The sequence below is a fragment of the Vigna angularis genome, chromosome 8 (genome assembly GCF_016808095.1).
Source record: "Vigna angularis cultivar LongXiaoDou No.4 chromosome 8, ASM1680809v1, whole genome shotgun sequence".
Lineage (NCBI taxonomy): Eukaryota > Viridiplantae > Streptophyta > Magnoliopsida > Fabales > Fabaceae > Vigna > Vigna angularis.
Window position 1 is genome coordinate 3,850,546 of NC_068977.1, and position 15,797 is coordinate 3,866,342.

A 15,797-nucleotide genomic window follows, 5' to 3' on the forward strand; every position below is an offset into this window, starting at 1 on the left:
GTAAATAATGAATAGTAAAAAGTGAATAGTAAAAAAAAAATTAAATTGTGGAAGAGATAAACACTCCACGTAGAATCGAATCATCAGAGATAAGAATTTAGCAAATGGTGATTAAAATAATATTTTTGAATAGTAAAAATGAATAGTAAAAAATGAATAGTAAAAATGAATAGTAAAATTTTTTTTTGGCTATAAATAGCAAGGGAGGAAAGGCTGAAACTTGCACCAAAATTCTAGAAAAATTTGTGAGAGAAGAAAGTTGGAGGAAATTCTAGTTGTAGAGGGGAAATTTTGGAAGTTTTCGGAGAACAGTTTCAGAGGAGGAGATTAAGTCTGGAATAGAGGTAAGGGGAGCTAACCTTGAGTATTTCGTTTTATCTTGAGTCTTGAATATGCAATATTTTGCTTTTGTCTGATCTTAAATCTTGAATATGAAGTATTTTGTTTCTGTATGATCTTGAATTTTGAATGAGAACATGCTTCTGTATTTAGATCCAAGTGTGATAGTTGTAAAATGTGATGATGATTATGTTATGCCATTTGTATATTATTAGTTGTTTATTTTTGTATTTTTGGATGGATTAGAAGTTGTCTAACCGGCTCTGCCAGATTCAACTTCTTGTATTCCCCATACCTTTTATTGTTTTCTTATTTATTTATATTGTATTTTTGGAAGGATGAGAAGTTGTCTAACCGGCTCTGCCAGATTCAACTTCTTGTTTCCCCAGAACTTTTATTGTTTTATCTATTTTCAGTACATCTTTTTGGAAGGACGAGAAGTTGTCTAACCGGCTCTGCCAGATTCAACTTCTTGTTTTCCCAGAACTTTTACTGTTCTATTTAATTTTTATTGCATCTTCCTAGAAGGATTAGAAGTTGTCTAACCGGCTCTGCCAGATTCAACTTCTTGTTTCCCCAAGAATTTTTATATATTAAGATTATTTTAATGATTGTCAAACATTTGATTCTTCTCTGGTGACCATTTATAGTAATATTTTATTATTGTTATTTTGTTTGTAATATATTTATCTTGTATGATTTCTGTGATGAATGTATTTTATGATGTTGATATGAAATTATGCATCTGAACATGATATGAGTGTTATGGGGAGATTTTATAATGGTATAATATGAGTTGAGGAATATGAGCATGATATGAGTCTAATGGAGAGATTCTGTAATGATATGGTATTAGTGTATATGTTGATGTTGAGGGTCCTGTAGTCGGAGGTTATCCTGATACTCTAATAATCATCCAGTCTCAAGTAGAGAAGGATGAATTATGTGGTGAGAGGGGCAGGAGATCCTGGTCTATGTGCCGGTTTTGGACATAGTGTTGAGGATTAACCTTGTGAATGGTATGGAGTATTTTGGAAGTATATTTGTAAGAAAAAGTAGAAGTCATCACAAGTGCATAACCTCCCGCGACCGCTCATCAACGTATCATCCGGATGAGTGTCTATTGGGTATTGTGGTGTTTATTGGGTATTGTGGGATGAGTGTCTACTGGGTATTGTGTTGTTCTTGGGGATTGTGGGACGAGTGTCTAATAGGAATTGTGGTATGATGGTACGAGGATGTCTGACATAAAAATTATATGATGTTTATATCAAAGCAATTATGCATGTTTTATAAATGATGTGTTGCATGTTAGCTCACCCTTACTTATTTGTGCATGTACTGGAAAAATCATAATTTTACGATGATCATATAACGTATTTGTTATACGGGAGCAGATGAGGGAGTGTCGTCTAATCCAGTACATGTGAAGATGGAGGAGGAAGGATAGTAAAGAAAAACTCAGGTTGTCTTTAAGTTGAAATCTGAGTTTAAAATATGTAATTAATGTGAAATATTTTATATTTCCAAATGAATGACGGTAGAAATGTTACAGTTTTCATTTTATTTATGAAATATCAAGTGTGAGAATTTGGGATGTTATAGTTAAGATCATCATTCAACATTGCAAATTCTACCTCATGAAAATCTTTTGCTTACCCCAAAAATAATATATAGAAATAAACCTAATATATAACTAAAAATTTATACAATAAAGAATTTTCACTATGATAGAATAGTGGTAATGTAAAGTCCATTAAAAATAATAATAATAATAATAAATTAAATATATATATATATATATATATTTATTTATATATATATATATATTTATATATAAAATAAATAAAAAATAATAATATGATTGCAAAATGACAAAGAACCTTTCAGAAGTGGAATGGTGAGCAAGACACTTTTGGTGGTGAAGTCAAAATATTATTTTTTATAAAATAGTATTTTTAATAAAATATTAAAAAAATAATAAATAAATAAAAAGACAAACCTACTTTCAGAAGTGGATTTAAGGGGGAACAACTTTTTGTAATGGGATTTAAATATTATTTATAATAAAATATTATTTTAAAAAAAAAACCTAAATAAATCTTAGCCTAAAAATAGCAAGCATGAGGAAGGCTGAAACTTGCACCCAAAATTGAGAAAAATTTTGAGAGAAGAGAGTTGGAGGAAATTCTAGTTGCAAATGGGAAATTCTGGAAGTTTTCGGGGAACAACTTCTAAGCAAGAGATTAAGTCTGGAATAGAGGTAAGGGGAGCTAACCTTGAGTATTTCGTTTTGTATTATCTTGAGTCTTGAATATGCAATATTTTGCTTTTGTCTGATCTTAAATCTTGAATATGGAGTATTTTGTTTCTGTATGATCTTGAATTTCGAATAAGAACATGCTTCTGTGCCGAGATCCAAGTTTGATAGTTGTAAAACGTGATACTGATTCTGCTATACTAATTGTACGTTATTATTACTCAGAACATTTAGTTGTTTCTTTTGCATTTTTAGAAGCATGAGAAGTTGTGTAACCGGCTCTGCCAGATTCAACTTCTTGTATTCCCCATACCTTTTATTGTTTTCTTATTTATTTATATTGTATTTTTGGAAGGATGAGAAGTTGTCTAACCGGCTCTGCCAGATTCAACTTCTTGTTTCCCCAGAACTTTTATTGTTTTATCTATTTTCATTGCATCTTTTTGGAAGGACGAGAAGTTGTCTAACCGGCTCTGCCAGATTCAACTTCTTGTTTCCCCAGAACTTTTACTGTTCTATTTAATTTTTATTGCATCTTCCTAGAAGGATGAGAAGTTGTCTAACCGGCTCTGCCAGATTCAGCTTCTTGTTTCCCCAAGAATTTTTATATATTAAGATTATTTTAATGATTATCAAACATTTGATTCTTCTCCGGTGACCATTTATAGTAATATTTTATTATTGTTAATTTGTTTGTAATATATTTATCTTGTATGATTTCTGTGATGAATGTATTTTATGATGTTGATATGAATTTATGCATCTGAACATGATATGAGTATTATGGGGAGATTTTGTAATGGTATAATATGAGTTGAGGAATATGAGTATGATATGAGTCTCATGGAGAGATTCTGTAATGATATGGTATTAATTAGTGTATATGTTGATGTTGAGGGTCTTGTTGTTGGAGGTTATCCTGATACTCTAATAATCATCCAATCTCAAGTAGAGAAGGATGAATTATGTGGTGAGAGGGATAGGAGATCCTGGTCTATGTGCCGGTTTTGGACATAGTGTTGAGGACTAACCTTGTGGATGGTATAAAATATTTTGGAAGTGTATTTGTAAGAATAAGTAGAAGTCATCACAAGTGCATAACCTCCCGTGATTGCTCATCAACGTATCATCCGGATGAGTGTCTATTGGGTGTTGTGAGATGAGTGTCTATTGAATATTGTGGGATAAGTGTCTATTAGGGATTGTGGTATGATGGGATGAGTGTCTATGGTGCGATTATTGTATGATAGTATGTGGGTGTATGACATAATTATTATATGATGTTTGTTAAGTGTATCAATGTAATTATGCATGTTTTACAAATGATTTGTGTAATGTTAGCTCACCCCTACTTGTTTGTGTTTGTGTTTGTGCGATGATCGTATAATTCGTTATACGAGAATAGATAAAGGAATATCGTTCGATTCATTGCCAATGAAGGAAGAGATAGAAGAATATTAGAAGAGTTTGAGTTGTATTTATGAGTTTTTAGTTGAAATCTGAGTTTAAAACATATATATATATATATATATATATATATATATATATATATATATATATATATATATATATATATATATATATATATAGGTATCTTGTATGAAGTCCTTTATATTCATTATGAGTGGTGGTGTAATGCTACAATATATCAACTATGAATTATCAAGTGTGAAGTATATATATTATCGTGTGACCGAACGTAGAAATGTTACAATATTTATAAAATCTATTAAATGTCGAGTGTGAGATTATGGGATGTTGCTGGTAACATTGACATCAAATTAGAATTTACATCTACAACATATTCGCATCAACATGGGTAAAGATGTTAATGTTACACTTACACATTTTGAATATAAACTCATCGCCAAGGTAAATGACATTGCACACTTTAAGGAATGGGCAACATTTGTAACTTTATAGTTTTTTTTTTATGAATATTAATAACTTTATAATATTTCTTTTTTTATGATAAGTTAAAGATACAAATTTATAATATATAAATTAGACTTAGTTTTTTCTAAAATAATGTTATTATTACATCGGATTTTATGTTATAAAATAATGTTATCCACTTTGGAATCTTTCGTTTTGTTGTCATTGAGATCCTTGAAAATTGCAATGGTATAAACAAGAAACGTGATGAAGAGAGATTATTATGTGCATGTTGGTTCTTCGATGCAACAAAGCAAAAGGAAATTCGAGCTTTCTAAAGTTGAAAATGGAAAAAACAAGAATATTGGTGTATTAGAAAAAAATGTGGGTTAGGTTTGATTATATAATATTTTTTAAAACACATAAAAAAATATACCTATGAAAATTAAAATTTTTGCATATATAGCTCTTGATAATTCATTTTCACCTTTATTATGATTTTTTTATTTTATATTTGATCATCGGTACTAATATGATACATCATTATTGTGATACAAAAATATATTGATAATTATGATAATTATTTTTTAAAAAATATTAGCAGAAGAAAAATAAAAATCCTTTTGTGACTTTAATTTCCAATGATTCTATGGGGGAACTCATGAGACTAAGAACATCATAAATTTTTAAATAATACACAATTCAAGCATTTTGAAGTAGTGAGCAATTCTGACATTGATGCTTTTGATAATTATAAAGATTGCAGTTTTAAACTTTAAATATGAAGGGTTAGTTGGTTTCACTACAATAAATTTAGCAATCTCCTCCAAAAAAATAATGTCCCCTCATATAATAGTGCCCTTTCATTGTTGTCTACATCTTCATCACACAACATCTTTTTCTTAATTTGATTTTTATCCTCTGCAATTCTTTCTATATTTGAAAAATCTCCCATTTTAAGTTTAAGTGCACACTTCTTTAATTTGATTTAAACTTCCTTATACATATTTGTATCTTAATCAACTTTAGGAGCCATAGTTGATGTCATTTAGTGAAGGATAATGATACTTTGACAATATTTTTTTGATAACATTTTAATATGTCATTCTGTGATTGGTTCATTTTTGTGTTTATAATTATTATTGTTGATTGTGGAATAATTTTGGACCATCAAGAGAATGACACATAAATGATGTTAAAATGTTGTAAAAAAATGTTGTCAAAGTATCATTATATTTTGGTAAATTAGTTATGACACAATTAAAAATAATAAAAGCTCACATAATATCATAACTAAGAAAGTCACATAATGTGCAAGTCTAATTCTAATTAAAATACAAAATATTTTGAAAGGTAAAAATAGATGATCCTCTTACTAAACATAAAATGGAATTACGTCCCGTTGAATGTGATACACAAATTGAATTATTTTTCTATTGAATTTATCCTTAATCACCACCCACCAATGTTTCCATTAGAATTTCAATCAATTAAAATATTTCAAAAAACTAAATCACAAATAAAGGTGAATTTATGGTAACAACTAACAAATTTTGCATCATTTTAGAATCTCATCTGCATGCAATTCCCTCACCCTGCCCTAATTAGACAATTATGGGTCCATTACGTGTAATGTACACAAGACATACACACAAACATGTGTATGTGAATGAACATGACACAATGATTAATATCAGCCTTCCTGTTTTTCCCCATTGTTGTCTGAAATTCTTTGCATCACATCCTCACCTGTTTTTCTCTTTTTCTCAATCCACCCTTTTGAATTAATGGAGTTCTTCCAAAAGGCAAAAGTGGTGCGTTTGAGAAGCTACCATGACAAGTACATGTTGGCCGATGAGAATCAAGAAAACGTGTTCCAAGACCGTAATGGTTGCTACAATAATGCTAAATGGGAAGTGGAGATCATAGAGAATTCAAATTTCATAAGATTGAAAAGCTGCTATGGAAAATACTTAACAGCTTCAAACATGCCCTTTATATTGAGAGGAACGGGAAAAAATGTCTTCCAAACATTGCCTTCTAGGTTGAATTCTTCTGTCGAATGGGAACCCATAAGAGAAGGAGTTCAAGTCAGATTAAGAACACGTTACGGACAATATCTTCGTGCCAATGGAGGCTTACCACCTTGGAGGAACACCATCACCCATGATGTTCCTCATCGATCCTCAACAGCAAATTGGATTTTGTGGGACGTTGACATAGTTGAGCTTCGACCTCGGAATCAACTCAAACCCCGACCACGGCCAACACCTATTACGCCTCCCATTTCTCGTTCCTTGAATCCATCGCCCACGTGTCTTTCACCTTCTTCATGTCCATCGGCGATCATCGCAGACGTCGATTCATTGGTAAAGATTGATCTCCGATCTCCCTTAACGCCCGAGGTTCGTCTCATCAAACTTACCGTTCTTTCTTTCACATTCAAAAAACTGAAAATGGAATAGATTTCTGAGTTTTAATTTGTAGGTGATACATGAACTCGTCCAAAAATTTATATGATAGAAACTTTGGCAATAAAATTCTTGACTCTTACATTTTATTAGTCTTGTGCATGCATGATGTTTCAAATCTTTAAAATATGTTGTCCTTTGATAGAGTAATTAATGATGGTTTACAATTTTTTTAGGCCCTGTTCTCTTTATTGGATTTAGAGGTAGAGTAATTGAAGGGATTTGATAGGATTTGAAAATATTTTTTTTTTGTTTATTTGAGTGAATTTGGAGGTAAATGAGAGTGAATTTGAAAGTAAAGTTCGTGAGAATTAGTATAGAATTTTATTGACATGACAAATTAAAAAAAATTACTTCCAAATTCACTCTCATTTATCTTCAAATTCACTCAAATAAACGATAAAAAAATTTATTTTCAAATTCTCTCAATTACTCTCTCCAACTCCACTCAAGAGAACAAGGCCTTAAAGATAAATTGTTTTCTTTTATATATGAAGATTTATATTATGTGATATATTTTCAATCTCATGCATGCTTTTTATGCAAAAGTTAATTTTTTGCCACGTTGTTATCTTTAAAATGTCTTTTAACTAACAAATCTGAGAAAAAATAATTATGGATCACAAATAACAAGATAGTAGATTGTAATTGATTATTGAAACAACATAACTTTAAACATGTAATTTCTATAATAATATGATAACGGAAAAAAATGTTATGCTCAAATTATTGTTTTTAACCATTTGATTGATGTAAAATATTTATCAAATTTGTTGATTAATCTTATTTAATAATTTTTTTTAATTTTCAATTATTTATTCATTCACAAAAATCAAAGACAAAAATTTAATAAAAAATAAGGATTGTTTCACTTGTGCTAATTATAGATTCCAACATATCATTTATTGTTATTTCATATGTCTTGTCCATATAATTTTTTCATTATCATAGTAAAAATCCATAGTTGGTAAATAGAACTTAATAATTGATTAAAAATAGAAAATGTTTAATTTGATAAGATAAACTCAATTTTTTTCCAATGCAAAAAAGAAAGGTTTAATCCTTTTCGACATCCCTATTTATGTACGAATGTCTCAATTGGGTCCTCGTTTTCTAAAGTGTATCAAAATGGTCCCTAATTTTGAAAATCGATAGCAATTGAGTCCTTTCCGTTAAGTTGGCTGAACGGCGTTAAAAAAATTGCTGAGTGGATACTGAGATGACGAACGAACGCTCGTCCACCAGCGAACGAACGCTCGTCCATCAGCGAACGAACGCTCGTCCATCAGCGAACGAACGCTCGTCGACCACCGAACGAACGTTCGTCCAGTGTGGAACGAACGGTCGTCCAGCAGTAAGAGGTCGATGAGCGTTCGTTCTCTGGTGGACGAGCGTTCGTTCGCTGGTGGACGAGCGTTCGTTCGCTGGTGGACGAGCGTTCGTTCGCTGGTGGACGAGCGTTCGTTCGTCATCTCAGCATCCACTCAGCAATTTTTTTAACGCCGTTCAGCCAACTTAACGGAAAGGACTCAATTGCTATCAATTTTCAAAATTAGGGACCATTTTGATACACTTTAGAAAACAAGGACCCAATTGAGACATTCGTACATAAATAGGGATGTCGAAAAGGATTAAACCAAAAAGAAACGAAGATACTTATTATTAAATTCATAAAATAGTTATATCTACTACCTCTAAAAATACTTTCTTATATTCCATCCCTCATCGTTATAAAATTTAAATTTTCTTATTTTTCTTTCTTCTTTTTTCTTTTTTTTTAATTTTTATATATGCAGGCTGAAGATTACTCACAAGAGTGTTTATCACCCGTGAAAGAGGGAAGAGTTATATTTTATAATGTGGGTGACGAAAATGGTGATGTTGATGATGCAAAGAAAGAGTCATATTTTATCTTTAAAGGAAGTTGTGTGAATGAACTAAAAGATAAATTGAAAGAAGAAACAGGGCTTGATGATATTCTTGTGTGTTGTCGCAATCCATTCACTGCAAAACTTTATCCACTTCGTTTACAATTACCTCCTCATGCCAGTGACATGCATGTAGTTGTCGTTCCTTCTTCATTCAATGGTCAGTTTTTCCTTTACCTATTTTATTATTCAACATTTCTAAGACACTATCATATCTTTTTTTATTTTTCTAATAATAATATCCTTGTTTGTCGAAAACCAATCAAACAGAACAATGATGCAAGGAGGTGACAGTTATCTTAGCAGTTGAATGCTCGAATAGTTGTGTATATACAACATATATTTGTTGAGTTGAGTATACAAGTGTGGATGAGTACAGTAATCCTTCAAACACAATGAGGCAACAACCAACCATGAAGAACTGAAGTTTCAAAATTATCAAAATTGTTGGTGGACTTGGTTGTTTGGAATGTAATGCAAATTGACAAGTGATGTCTTTTTCTTTTCAATTCTTAATTAGGAACTCCATGGCCTCTTGGATAATTATTCACTTAATAAGAAGTTGTGATGTTTATAGTGATATAGATTCTCATATTTTATATACATTCTTGTTAAGCAAAGATGTGTCTAGCCTAAAAGGACGTATTTATCTTTGCGAGAGCATATTGAAAAAATAATTCAGAATATCTGTGAAATCTTTTTTCACTATATTGTTGTTGCATGAGTAAATTAGTTGTTTAGATGCTTTATTTCTTTGTTTAATGACATCACCAAGACGCATTGCATCTAAATGTATATGGCATCTAATATCCAAGATGAGTAACTCTTCCTCGTAATTTCATGGGCCACAAATTCAAATTTTGCGATGTTTGACATGTTTAAAACTGATACATAAAATATTAATAAGAATCATATTTCATGTATGAAACTATAAAATTAGGTTAAATCATTCGTGATGTTTTTATTTTTTGTTTCTCGTCTCAAATGGGTCTATCATTTATCTCTTCTCTCAATTCATGAGTTTTTACTTATGAAAAATTAATGAAATTGGACCCTTACCGTTAAATTGGTTAAACGGTGTTAAAAATTACATCAATGTGGCACATTGACGTGGTTTTTATAAACTTATGGTGGACTGACATGGATTTTTGAAAAAAAATTAGGGAAAATTTCCTTGAAGCCCTAATTTGTTGCTCCTCCTTATTCTTTCATCTTCGTTTGTACATAAACTCTGTAAAATTTGGCTTTTTCAGGACAATAAGAAATTATGGTTAAAAACAATAGTGGAAAATCTCATTATTTATCAAAATCAGGTGAGTCAACAAAAATGTCCAACATGACTCCAACATAGAGGTAACACATTTTGAATGTTTCCAAAAATAAGGATAGCCTTCATGCTTAAAATGACATTCCTTGGATTATTGACACAGGAGTTTGCACCATGTCACAAAAATTAATCTTTTTCGATAAATGTGAAAAAGATTACAAAAATATCAGTAGGATTGTCAAATGAAAAAGATGTCACCACTGCAAAAGAAAACATTATGATTTTGGGTTATGGTTTACAACTTGATCATTTTCTTTTTGTCCGTTGATTAACTTGAATTTAATTTATGTATCACGAATTGATGCCTCCAATTTTATTATTCAATTTAATCATGCATTATATGTAGTAATAAGACTTATTTTTATTGGGTACTCCATAGGTGTGAGAATAATTCAAGTGTAAATCAAAGTCCCACATTGTAAGACCTTGGAAATTTAACCCAAAAACCCACCTGCCAAATCTCATTTAATGCACCCAAAACCCTGCTCAGACCATTTAAAACGCACTCCCAAACTCTGCACATTGACGCCAGGTGTCAAGAACGGAAAGTTCGAAAATCAGTAGTGGAAGACAGGTGTCCGTATGAGAGTGCACATTCATTTTGCCTTGGGAAGAAAAATGATTTTTCGGAAACACTTCTTCCCACTCTCTCTGCATGCACCCTTCATCTTCCAAAAATCTGATCTTTCATTTTCCTCCTCCTTCTCTCTAGAAAACCTTTTCTTCTCTCTACTGTAACTCACTACTCCCTTCTTCGATCCCATTTTAGAAACCATAGAAGTGATCCCGGCGTCCTAAGCTTTCTCTTAAACCGAACAAGTGCAAGTTTGAAGCTGGTAAGTTTCTTCCCTTAGTTGTTCGTTCTTAGGTTTCATGAAAAACCAAGTTTTGGCTGCATGCAAGGGTGTAGTCTAAGTATTTCGATTTTCATGTGTTTAGATTAAGTTGGAATTGTTAAGTGATCGTGAGGATAGAAAGCTGTAAGCAGACGAACCAAAATCTTACGTTTAGAACGTTCCACCCACTGATCCAGGTAAGGGAAGCTTATTAATTTAATTTATGACTATGTGTTGCATGAACGTTCGTTGAATTGATTGGATATGAAAATTTAGGATGCTATGTTATGATGCATGAAATGGATGAGATTTCTGTGATTTGATGATATAAGATATGATTATTTGAATATAGTATGATTGTAGATGGATGAGACTATATGTTAAAATTGAAATTTGATAATATTGACTATGATAAGAAATACCCCTTATGATTGTGTATGTACGTTACTGGATGGTCTTTGACCGTTCGGTTTTCCAGTGAAAATGATTTGGTAAGGGATTCTTTCATTCGGAAAGAATCCTAGTTGAGGACGAACGCCCTCTTTTATTAGTGCTACGTTTGAGCGTTCGGCCGAACGTAGATGCCCGAGTGTTATGTAAGGAGTTGAGAAGTTTATAATTATACCTTTGGACACTTAGTCATTTTTAAATTCTATCTTCACCATCTCGTATTACCTTTAATTCTATTTCTATTATGAGTACAAGTCTGCGATGGGTCTCGACTCAAAACGTTCGTTATGAGTGGCGCTCGGTCTTATACCAAAACGCTCGTCCTAGTATTAAATTACCAAACGGGTGGAAATAGCGTTCGTCCAAATTTCAGTAAATCCGTGTACCGTGTTCGGTCATTGACTGGCAGTCGGCTTTTATAATTAAATTATTCTCGGTATGGTCATCTAAACGTCTTGAGGGTCTTTATCTATTTTGGATTCGGCCTAGAGCCTTCCTACTTAAATTATTCTGAGTAATGATTTGATCTTCCTAGAGTCAGTTCATTCAACTGATTCGAGTAGAAAATGACGTTCGGTAAATCTAATGTGTCGATTTTATTCGGTTCTGAAACGAGAATCTCTCGGTCTAGTTTTTCACGTTCGTCCTCGTTATGAAGAGGGCTGAACGCTCGTTATTTTATGTAACTGTAATGAAAGACGAAAATGAGGTTAAAGTGAAGAATGATAATGAACGAACAATATATGAGATGAAATAATGATTGTGGATTTTTGAACGAGCGTTCCAGGGAGGAACGACTCATGTATGGATGAATATGAATATGGAATTTTGTAAAGTATGACTGTGGGCATGCTAAAGCTGGCTGTTCATCCTGATGTTCCGTGAGTACTCGTCCTCACGTAGAGGAGGGTAGGTCAGGTGTGGGAACGGCAAGAGGTCCTAGTCTTAGGGGTACTTTGGATAGGGCTAACCTCGGGTGGCAGCTGATGTGATTATTCCAGTTACTACATCACCCAGGTGCAAGGAGCCTGTAGCTACGCAGATTCACACAGTCCGGACGGTCCGTCTAGTGATAGTTTTTGGATGATTATATATGTTGAAATATTCTTGTGTGTTTGGAATGTTTGATTTAAATGTTGATGTATGAATTAAATTACATAAGCTTACCCTTCGTTTTTCCTTGTGTTGTCTCGTCCTTGTATGTCCGTCCTGTCATTGCAATGATCATCCGTGTGGATGTGAGTAGAAGGCGAGGCATTGCTAGAAGACGTTATCGAAGAAGAAAACCTGGTAGACGTGGAAGTCAAAGCCGAGCCTTAGAGCGTTCGTTTATTTTAGATGTTAGCTTTTTAGTTTTTGAACGTTCGGTTATTTGATTTTGTAAAACCGTTCGTCCTGAACTTCTATTAGTTCTGAATTAATGATTGTGGAATTCTGTAATTAAAGCCTTTTGGTTTATGAACTCTAATCTTAGTGTAAGACTGCATTGTTTTACTGTTAAATGTGATTAATTCTATTATATGGTGATTACTGTATTTTGGGATGTTACATTATTGGTATCAGAGCAGTTTTGTTCTCTTAAGGACACTATAGGTATGAGTACACTATGTTTTTGCTGTGTGCTTAATGTGTGTTTAATGAGTTATTTTTCAACTCTTTGAACATGACTAACGCTCGTTTTTCTCTGTTTCCTAGAGAACAAATGGCACCTAGACTCCCTCCTCCACCACAGCCCAATGAACCTGATGCGCCCAACAACACTAGGTTGTTGGAAACGGTGATAGATAGGTTACAACAACAGAACACTACATTGATGGCTTAGAACGCTACCCTAATGCAGCAGAACGAAAATGCTTTGCAGAGTTTGGAGGCCTCTCGCGCCAACTCTAAAGCTACACAGAGGCAATTGATGGAGATCATTGCCGCTACCAGAAACATACCTGGAGCGTCCTCTTCCAACGTTACCCAACCGGCTGAGTGGAGCTTGGAGAGTTTCCTTCAGCATCACCCCGCAAAATTCAGTGGGAAATGCCTTCCTAAAAGGGACTCACCCATGAGGAGAGATTGTTGGTAATAATTCTAGTGTGAGTCAAAGTCTCACATTGGGTAAAAATGATAAAGTTAAAACATTTGTCAAATGCCTTATATATTACTCAACATATAAATCATTTTTAACTAAGTAAGCCTATTGTAAGTAGTTTATTTGAAGTTTATTGGTATTTGTGGGTACCTTATCCCGCTCATTCTTCATGTAGTGCAATGTCATTTAATTATTGTCAATGGTTATTCAGGTAGTTTGAGTTATTTGTTATACAATAAAACTAAAGTTAAATTTATATTTATGTACTTTGTTACCTTAGTTGATAGATAATTTCATATGAAAATAAATAAAGTACGAAGTGACAACAACACCAAATTTAATTGTTTGTGTGATTTTTCATTAAACAGTGGGATTGTGTTTAAGACATCTTGTGTGGGTACTCCACAATAAAATGGGAGTGTGGAAAGAAAACAACTTATTATGAATATGGCACAAACACTCACATTTTAGGCTTATTTACTAATGCAATTTTGGGATGAAAATGTGTTAGTTGTATGTTATTTAAATAATATCACATCTTTCAATGTGATTAATTATGTGACACCTTTGAAAAATTATTTGGTAAATCATATAAATTTCATAAAATGAAAGTTTTGGTTGTTTATGTTAGGTGCATCATTGTGATAGGAATAAATTTTGTATGAAAAAAGGGAATGAAAATTGTATGATACGAAATTTCATAAATATTGTCATTAGATATGTGAAATATTACAAACATGAATTTTCATTTACTGAGTCACAAGACAACAATATTTATACTCTTAACATTAATTATGATATTTGTACCAGCAGGGACCGGACGCCGTACGGAAGAACATCCACGTCATTGGATCACCAAACGGACCGGCCACCCACATCACCGTCTGAGACCCAGGAAACTACCCTTCTACTTACTGTTGGGAAGGGTTAGGCACGGAAGGGCGGACGCCCGTGTGCCCAAGATCACTTACTGCTGGGAAAGGTAGGCATGGTAGGGCGGACGCCCGTGTGTCCATAAATCAAGACTCGCCTAAAGCCGGCCGCCCAGGCCGTGGACCCGTCAAGGCCGGCCGGTCATGAGGATAAGACCCGCAAGGACGACCGACCGCGTTACTAATCAACTTAGCTTAAGGTAAGTAGGGGTTAAAAGCTATTGGGCTGAATTGGGCCGTGATTAACTTTTCACTAATCCCAAGCCCATAGCGAAAACTATAAATACAGATCCAGGGTGAGTGGTAGATAGGTTGCATTTACTGCACATTTATTACTGTCTGAGGAAAACGCCATAGCTCTCAACTGACTTTGGCATCGGAGAATCTTTTGCAGGTCTCCCACCAACGGATTGAGGAGATAATTGATAAGTGTGAAAAGGAGTTGTTTTTACACTTATAAATGATCTCAATCTTATAATTATTCATGTTATTACTCAGTGAAAAGTTGTAATAGGAAGTAGATTGTTATGTAAATTATTGTACAGGAAAGGGTGTATAATTTGGAGTTTGTCAGCCAATTTTCGAAAGCGAAAGCCAAAATTCGCACTGCCAGAAAAAGAAAATTTGCACAGCGCACCAGTACCTGTGTGCTGAGCGAATAAGTTCAGTTAAAGTGCAGCAGTTAAAAAAAATTCGCACAGCGCACACACACCTGTGCGCTGAGCGAATTAAGGAAGTTAAGTTGCTTTAAAAGACGTGACAGAAAAGCATAAATCATCTTCTGACACACGAAAATAGAGAAAAATACTAGAGAATTCAGGAGACGAGGAGGAGACCTTTCAAGACATCAAGACTTCACTTTCTGCAAGGGATTGTTGTAAAGAGTATGTTTGAGATGTCTAGGATAGGCTAAATTTCTGTTCATTGGAATTGGTTGTATGACGATACGTTAATGTAAATTTCCTGTGCAATATATGTTTCTGTTCTTGTTCTTTTCTTGACTTGCTTTTGATTATACGGAAGTATTAATCTCTTTAAAAGTTCTTTTGTACTGGAAAGTATTTTGAGAACCAGAAACGTAAGAAAAGAAACTAAAAGTAAATTACGCTAGGAATAGCTTCTGTGCTTTTGGTCATTCTCACATCTGAACTTAATGCAAAATTATCTGATGAATTAATTAAGGAATTAATAATTCAATAGATAATTTTAGAACTTGTTTTAAGGAATTGAACCAAGATACTCTCATGTGAATGCTTGAACAGAGAATATATGTTGTCCAGGATTTTACTGTAATGTTAG

At 33.1% G+C, this 15,797-nt stretch overlaps 1 protein-coding gene across 1 annotated transcript; it reads left to right on the forward strand.

Annotated features, from left to right (window-relative positions):
• Window positions 1–6,218: 6,218 nt before the first annotated feature.
• LOC108344568 (uncharacterized) lies at window positions 6,219–9,356 on the forward strand. The gene is made up of 3 exons (XM_052867410.1): window positions 6,219–6,879; window positions 8,742–9,033; window positions 9,144–9,356. The coding sequence occupies exons 1-3, from the start codon at window positions 6,262–6,264 to the stop codon at window positions 9,149–9,151; spliced, it is 918 nt and encodes a 305-aa protein (XP_052723370.1). The 5' UTR covers window positions 6,219–6,261; the 3' UTR covers window positions 9,152–9,356.
• Window positions 9,357–15,797: the final 6,441 nt, after the last annotated feature.